Genomic DNA, 8,477 nt, shown 5'->3' on the forward strand with positions numbered 1-8,477 from the left:
TTCTATGCCTTCTTATAATTTCCTTTGTTTAAATATTTAAATTTACCATTGAAAATGGAGGCCTATAATTTATTGGAGAAACGGACAAGAGGCAAAAACATGTACCAACGCTGAAATACTAACGAGAAAAATTGATAATAATGAAACACAAACTATATATTTAAAGAGTCTGGGACAAAGTCCAGCACTAACAAATCATTATTTATCCGAAACTATAAAACCACATCTCTCCAAATTAATGGAACAAAATGGAGAGAGGGACTCTGAATAAAAATCCAGATTATAAGTTATTATGGGAAAATAAATTAAGGACCATGAAAAACCACAGCAAAAATCAGGCACCTTAGGAACCCCAAAAAACAACTATAAGCTGCATAGCTCTCTGAAGAAATAAATATCTATTGCTGCTTGCACTCTGCAGGACGCTCACCCTGTTGCTGAACACCACCGGCCTGTGCGTTTCCACTCTTCTGAAATGTCCAGAGCCATGCAAAATAAAGACAATATTAATTATAAAACATCAAGCAAATAAATTTAAAAAGAAAGAAAACACATATGACATAATATCTAGGTTGAGATCCTATGATCACAAAATCAAAATATCTTACCTTACTGGCTGATGACTGCAGCAACATTCCAAAGGAGATTGACACCAGACGACGCAGGTGAAAAACAAAAGCATTAATTCGGGTTTAAACCTCAAACAATAAATAAACCTCGGTTTCAGCACTTCGGATCAATTAATATTATACCTTAATTTTAGTCTTACTCTCATCTTCAGCATCCTCATCTTCATCATCCTCTTCGTCTTCCTCTTCATCATCATCATCCACCTCGATGTCTTCATCTCCAGCATCAAGCGTGAGGCCTTCAAACCCCTCTCCGTCAATGGCCTCCCCAGTAAACCATGATACAGCGTGGGGGATAATCTTGTCTCTTATTGCAGTCCTAAACAAGCATCAAAATTCACTGAGGATTAATTCAATATTACAAATGGCAAAGAGCAACAAGAGTCAACAGTTATGCTTAAGCAGCATATGAGCAACATGTTGGACAATGAAAAAACATAAGGCAGCCTACACAAGTAAAAGACACATAAGCTCACCCAATATCATAGTCTTGTTCCATCTGATTCTGAAGTTCCTCAGCCTGTTTAAAAAAATTGAAATTGTTATAGCAATAGCAGAAAATTTCATATTTATTTTTGGCCTTGAGTTTATCTAGACAGACTGTCATACCAAATCATCATCAATGATGACCTCATCATCAGGGACTTCTGGTGGATTGAAAAAATTGAAGAAACTTTCACATTTTTCAGTTTTGGTAATTGGTTTGGCATTCTTTGAACCCTTCTTAGGCTTTTTCTTCAAAACCTTCTGGGTCAAGCATTTTCCCGGGTGCCACTGAATTTCCATCCTATAAAAAGAAGATGGCAAGCAAACCTTATACATCAAGCAAGCCCCTTTTGACAAGATTGTAAACTATGGAAAACAGAAAGCATAGTAACATCATGTAAAAAGACCAGCTTACCCAATTGCTTTCTCCAAGATAGGTTCATCCTCGTCAACCATCTGATATGTTTTTGTCAAGACAGAATTTGAAAAGTAAGGATTGGGATCAAAGAAGAACTCAAGCTTGAATCCTTTAGGGTTTTCTACCCTGCTCCACTTGATATCTTTAAGAAAATTGAGAGCATCTTCATCACGCTCCGAAATCTACTTCATAAAGAAGCAGTAAAAGGATCACTAAAAGATTAACTTTGTTGCAAAACTCATAGAGACATTTATGGGAGAAAAAGTTAACAGTCGAACAATATTGACTAACCTCTCCAGCTAATACGTCATTGTTTTTCATTGCATTGAGCCAAAACGAAGGCACTCCTTTCTCTACACAAGTCACAAGTAAATTGCTATATCATAAAATTGAAAAAAAGTAAAATAAAAGTAAAAATAAAAGAAGAAGGACCTACTACCTTCACCTTCTTCAGTATCAGCTGTCTGTTCATTTACTACCCCTTCCACTTCAGCAACCCCATTTACTATTTCATAGCGCTGCATCGAGAATTTTAATTCTATAATTGATTGAAGTAAAATATAAGCAGTTTCAAATCATATAACGGAAACAACAATGCCTGCCTTAATTAGCATTGTGCCTTATATCAAAGAGAAGCGGATTATGCAACTGAATGTTCCATATATAACAGGTTCAAAGATGAAGATATTACACCAAATGTTCCAACACAAACCAGAATCAAGAATTTTAAATTTTAGAATTGATTAAAGTAAAAAATAAGCTCTTTCAAATTGTATAACGGAAACAGCAATGCCTTCCTCAATTAGCATTGTGCCTTATATCAAAGAGAAGCGCATTATGCAACTGAATTGTGCAATACATGGAAAGATAGCTTATAACATCATATGCAGCTCTCTACAATTACATAATCCTCAGGATACCTTTGTGTACAATGGTTGATACATATTTTGGTATTTGGCTTCAAGAGCTGTTCTCTCCTCAAAAAATTTTGCTTCAATTTCATCATGCTTAGCCTGTAAGATCAGAGAACAAATTCAAAAGATGACATTATCAAATAAGCATTGACTCATCTTTGCTGGGTAGCTAATAAAAAGCAAACACAGATTAATAACCAGGAAGCTCAGGTCCAAACTATACGTGGGTGGAAAAGGTCTAACCCTAGCTAACAAAATTGAATTTAAAACTCAATACAAATATTTTAACCTTAGATGATATATAGAAAAATAGTTAGGGTACAAATAAAAATAATAATAAAATAAATGGAAAAATGAACTAGAATTTTAAATTACAGCTAAAAATGTTTTGCCTCAGTCTAGGTTATCAAGCTGCTATTGTGCCGCTAGTGCAATAAGATGACACTAATGGTGCCTATTTATTTTCTATGTTTACTTCATTGATTTATCTTCCTTTTATTTTTGTGAATAAGATGACACTAATTAATATATTTCCAAAATATTTATAATTTCTTGTTTGCTTTGTTAACATCAGAGAAGTTTTTATTTATAATTGTGTTCTGGAAGCATAGTTGTTAGTATCGCACAAAACACGATATGAATCAGAACTGGTCATGTATCATGCCATACGATATGTATCGTGCCATACGATTCAATACGAAGGTTGAAGGATACGTATCGGAGACATGTATCAAAACTGGTCATGTATAGCGTATAGGCACATATGAATCAAGGAATCATGTGATTCAGTATCACATCATGAATCGTATCGAAAATTGAGATTCAACATTCTATCCAAATTTGTGATTCTAGATTTCGAAATTGATACTACTATGGAAAATCCAATCCAATATGATACAAAAGCAATTCAAAATGCAAATTGATACGAATCTGGAAAGTCATTCAAATTAACACAAATTAATACATTTAGAAAAGAAAACACTAATACAGAGACTTGCGCAAGAGAACAATTTAGAACATTCAAACTACAGGACGTTCAAGAAAGGAGACTTGCACAAGAAAACACTAAAACAGAGACTATCAGTTTCAAAAGTTCAGGAAAACAAAGAACTTAGAAAACAGAAATGTTTAAACTACATACAAATAACTTATATGATATCATATATTTTAAAATCATTTTTCATTATATTTCTGAATCTTACTATTCAACACAATTTATGATTAAAAAACAGTCAAACGATTCACGATACATATTGCGATGCATATATTTTTTTTTTTTAAAAGTGTGTGGATAGTAATATTTCATAAATATATCAAAAATAAAAATTTCCCAATAACAATAAAATTTATTCAATTTAAATTTACTGTATACAATTTGAAATTATACAACAAACGAACATGTAGCAGAAAACAAAAACTAGCATCATAACTACGAAACATAGGAAGCAAGGATATACCTGAATCTCCCTGAGAGCCTCAACGCGGTTCCTGACATTAGGGGATAGATTCTCAAGAATCTCATAGTGCTGCCCACCACCCAGACTAATTATCTTGCCCTACACATCAATTCAGCCATAAAAAAAATTATATAATAAGTCAGCAAATTATATAATACAAACCCAAAACATAAAAAAAACTTAACACTCCAACGATGAACCCAATCCCCTCATTATTCAAAAACTCAGAGTTGGACTAAAACATAGCAAGTATCAAACTTTACAACAAAAAAGAAGAAAAAAAAATCTGGGTTTATAAGAAAGATATAAAATTTCTATCTCTTGTAACAAAAAGAGCAAACAAATTCAGGAACTGAAAGAGAGGCACTCATTGCAAACCTTGAGAGCATTGACTAGCTCCTCTCGTTCCTCTTCATTGAGAGCTGCACAAAAAAAATCAAAATGAGAAGAAAAAAAATTAAAAATAAAAGGGAATGGTGGAGAAAATAAAAGTTTTGATTGGGAAAACATGCAGACCAGCAGTGATATCATTCATGTTGATGGTTTCCCTGTCGTTGCTCATTGTGATATGAAATGAGAAGAAGGTGTGAGAGAGAGAGAGAGGCACAAAGAGACAACAAAAAGTGCTAAAGATCAGATAGTGACAGAGAGTGTGAAGAATGAGGGTTTGCCTCTCTCCTTTTAAACAAAAACCTTCCCCTCCCTTTCTCTTTATTTTAACAATTTATTTATGAGTTATTAGAGTTTTTTTTTTTTTTCTCTCTTTCCTTAAAATTATAAATTTTTAATATGGTTTTTTAAAATACCTACCCCCTCCCTTTTCTGTATTAAACAATTTATTAATTAGTTATTAGAGTATCTCTTTTTTTGTTTCTCTTTCCTTAAAATTATAAATTTTTCGTATGGTTTTTTGAAAAACCTACCCCTCCCTTTTCTTTATTTAACAATTTATTAATGAGTTATTAGAGTTTTTCTTTTTCTTTTTTCTCTTTCCTTAAAATTATAGATTTTTTTTTTTAAACAATATTTCTGAGTTAAATTTAGTTCCTTCTTGCCATTAATTAGTTATACTAATTTGGTTTTCCCAAAGTTGAGATTTTTCCATATTTTATTCTTGTATCCGAAAAAAATATTTTATTCCTTTTATTAGGATTTAGTGCACCCGGAATTCGATTATTAAGAATTTAAATTGTTAATAAATTGTATTAGTAAAATTGATTTATAAGGGATCAAATTTGTATCGTGTGTATCTGACCGCGTCTATTATTTGGTTAAGTGATAAAAATTGGTGTAAATAATATCTCACCATGGAATTTTTTATTTTAAGATATTTTAATCCTTTTATCATTTCATGATTAGTTTGATTTATGATAAGTCTCAAAATTAAAATTTTAAATTTTTTTCAAAAATAATAATGAGAGGATCAAATACATATTCTTTTTTTTTTGTAAATAAAGAGGGGCTAAGCCCCAGAAACAGAAAAAAAATTACAAATCAGAAACTAACAAGTTAGACATATTTCTAGCATCAGCAACTATAAGTTCCATCAACTGAGGAGGAGGATCTTTAAAAATCTTGAAATGGAGATTATTAGTCTGCCCAGCTTTAGCTAACCAATGAGCACATTTGTTGTTTTCTCTCTTGGTATGAACAAGATGAATAGTCCAATCTGCTTTTAACCATAATCTCAATCTGCTAGTGACTTGAGAGTCCCTAAGATCTTCATGCTGCTCCTTTAACATCTGGATGGCTTAGCTAGAATCACATTCTAGCTCTATTCTTTTTAATCCTGTTCCCCAAAGCAGTTCCAAACCTTTCAGTAATCCCAATAATTCTGCATCAAGAGAATTGCAGGAACCTAATTGAACTACTATTCCACCTAAATTATTATTTTGTTTTTTAAAAAAAAACAAGAGTTGTTTAGCCCAACTTGTGCCGCGGCTAAAACGACCAAATGAAATAAAAAAACACAACAGTTACATTTGACGATTCTATACCTGCGACGTGACGAGACATCCAACAAACCGCAACATTGCAAACATCATTGTTGTACCCACCAATGTCACGTGACACTGTACTTCCTAGAATGGTTGCATTAATGAGCTTTCATTTACGGCAGAAATAAACCTAAAAGATAAAAACTAGATGTCATTAAAAATGGTAAAATTTAAAAGATAATTTTTATAAAACTAATGGCTTTAATATTTTTACAATGAATATAAATAAATTATCTACGGTCTAAATTCATTCATTTTGAAAATAATGTCGTTTTGAATTAAAAAATTATAATAAAAAAATTATTATAACTCTAAAATAAATTATAATTATAAAAATACCTTTTTTTATCTTAAAATAATATTATTTTAAACTCAATATAAATAACTTATCTATATTGACAGCAGAAAAAACCAACCTAATCCTAATCCTAATATGCTTATTAGTTGAACAAATTCTAATATTCAATCTCTAAAACGTTTCAATATCTAATTGTTTGAATTAATATAGGAAAATCATTATCTCCTTCTACATGAGATAAGAACTTTTTCCTACATAAATTCATTTTCCGTGTCAATTAATTTTTCTTTTCTTTTTTAATTTAAAATGTGGGACCCACATTTAACTCATCTCTACTTTTTTTCTCTCCTACTATCCTACAACATAAGAAAATATGCACTTATTAATATATTATTAGTAAAAGAAAAGAGTCAATGTTAAGCCGTGGCCCACATGCATGTGACTGTTTGATTTTCGGTTTAGTTTTTAAAAAACTGATATATAAAGTTAATTAGCAAGATTCTTGTATAATTTGAGAGATTTTTATTTAATTCAATAGAGGCATGATACATGAACTATGTAACCATAGAAGGCATTAGATTAAATTTAAAATATTATTTAATAAATTTTAAATTAAATATCAATTAACTGCTAAGAGTATTATTCTCAAAATATATCAAAATTTTTAACAAGACACCAAAAAGATCAATAAGTTTTGGTATTATATTTATATATATATATATATATATATATAGGGTTATATTTATCTCATTCAACATAAGATAAACCAAATTCTTACACACACATAACAAAGGTGGGTCCCATCTCTATTTTTCTCTTTCCAATTATTTGTGGGTCTCTTTTATAATTTTGTGTCACTAACATGAGATAACCTATCTCCATCGACATAAGAAAAATATTTCCCATATATATAAGCTAAATAAGGAGATTAATTCACTATAATTTGTAAGAAATGATCATTGAGAATCAATATACGAATGAATAAGAGTTCTTACCTATAAAAAAATATAATTAATGCTAGAAATAGATTTGATAATTCAGGTCTTTTAATTGGGATACAAAAAATTGTTTATAAAAAAAAAATGGGACAAAAATCCATGTTCTTTCTACATAAAATAAGTTATTTGCATTTACTCCTAAAATAACGTTATTTTAGGATTAAAAAATGAAATAATTATAATTATAAAAACTATAATAACCATGAAATAAATTAAAATTACAGAAATACCATGATTTTCGTCCCAAAATAACATTGTATTAAACTTACTGCAAATAACTTACCTGCCGTAACTATAGTAAAACCGAGCCCTTCTTTCTATTATAGAGCATGTTTCTTAGTTTGGCAAATAAAAAGGCATATAATGGTGATTTTTATTACATTGGTATTTATTATTTTGTTATTGTCAACCACTTTAAAAAAAATTAAATGTTTGGTTTAGTCAAGGACTAGTCATTCACACCAAAACAAAGGGATCACTACAAAAAAAAATGATGACGTGGCGAAATTATATGCAAAACAATCAATATATTTTGGTATTATATACTAATATATAGAAAAGGTAAATAAGGAAATTAATTAACTGTGATTTGTAAGAAATGATCATCCATAAGTAATATATCAATGAATAAGATTTCTTACCTATAAAAAATATAATTAATGTTATAAATAATTTTGTTAATTTAGGTCTCTTATTTGGGGTACAAATCCATGTTCTTTCTAGTATAGAGCATGTTTCTTAGTTTGGCAAATAAAAAGGCATATATTGGTGATTTTCATTATATCGTATTTATTATTTTGCTATTGCCAACCACTTTCAACAAATTTACATTTTTTTTTTTTTTGTAAATAAAGAGGGGCTAAGCCCCACAAATTTACATCTTTGTTTTAGTAGAGGACAAGTCATTCACACCAAAACTGAGGGTAGTGAGGCCTGAGGGATCACTGGTGACGGCGAAATCATACACAAAACATGGCTAATAAAAGCAAACACACATTTACAAACGTGGCTAATTATGGCGTTTCAATATTTTAGTCACATTTATTGTTTTATGTGGCCACCTTTTTTTTTAGTGTGGTACCATTAATTTAACCACAGTATAGTTATATTTAGAATGATTTGACCATGGCTATTTTAATAAGATTTAAAAAAATAATAGTCACAATATATTATGGCTATTTTTTTATTTGCCGACATTTTTCAAATTTTTTCTAAAATCACTAGAGATTAGATAGAAAAGATCGGTCATTCGAGGTGGACCAACTAACAATAAAGATTAA

At 30.3% G+C, this 8,477-nt stretch overlaps 1 protein-coding gene across 2 annotated transcripts; it reads right to left on the reverse strand.

The window, feature by feature from the left end:
* Positions 1-337: 337 nt before the first annotated feature.
* On the reverse strand, positions 338-4,466 carry LOC133302516 (nucleosome assembly protein 1;3-like). 2 transcript variants are annotated; one of them, XM_061502310.1, is made up of 12 exons: positions 4,421-4,466; positions 4,283-4,326; positions 3,905-4,003; positions 2,454-2,546; positions 1,973-2,051; positions 1,825-1,886; positions 1,531-1,715; positions 1,239-1,416; positions 1,106-1,149; positions 753-948; positions 609-623; positions 338-470 (listed from the first exon to the last, which is right to left on the reverse strand). In XM_061502310.1, the coding sequence occupies exons 1-12, from the start codon at positions 4,464-4,466 to the stop codon at positions 399-401; spliced, it is 1,113 nt and encodes a 370-aa protein (XP_061358294.1). In that variant the 3' UTR covers positions 338-398. The 2 variants fall into 2 exon arrangements, with proteins under 2 accessions (XP_061358294.1, XP_061358302.1); XM_061502318.1 differs by lacking the exon at positions 609-623 and having other exon boundaries at positions 399-470.
* Positions 4,467-8,477: the final 4,011 nt, after the last annotated feature.

This window comes from Gastrolobium bilobum, unplaced genomic scaffold (genome assembly GCF_033153095.1).
Source record: "Gastrolobium bilobum isolate Gb01-03AN ecotype WA unplaced genomic scaffold, APGP_CSIRO_Gbil_v1 utg25720, whole genome shotgun sequence".
Lineage (NCBI taxonomy): Eukaryota > Viridiplantae > Streptophyta > Magnoliopsida > Fabales > Fabaceae > Gastrolobium > Gastrolobium bilobum.

Bases quoted from the DNA above. Each gene is read 5' to 3' on its own strand.
- LOC133302516 (XM_061502310.1), bottom strand. From the start codon at position 4,466: ATGAGCAACGACAGGGAAACCATCAACATGAATGATATCACTGCTG. The intron at 2,052-2,453 runs GTATCCTGAGGA...TTCTCGATGCAG, and splicing joins ATCAACCATTGTACACAAAG to CGCTATGAAATAGTAAATGG. The intron at 949-1,105 runs GTGAGCTTATGT...ATGCTTGTTTAG, and splicing joins GAACAAGACTATGATATTGG to GACTGCAATAAGAGACAAGA.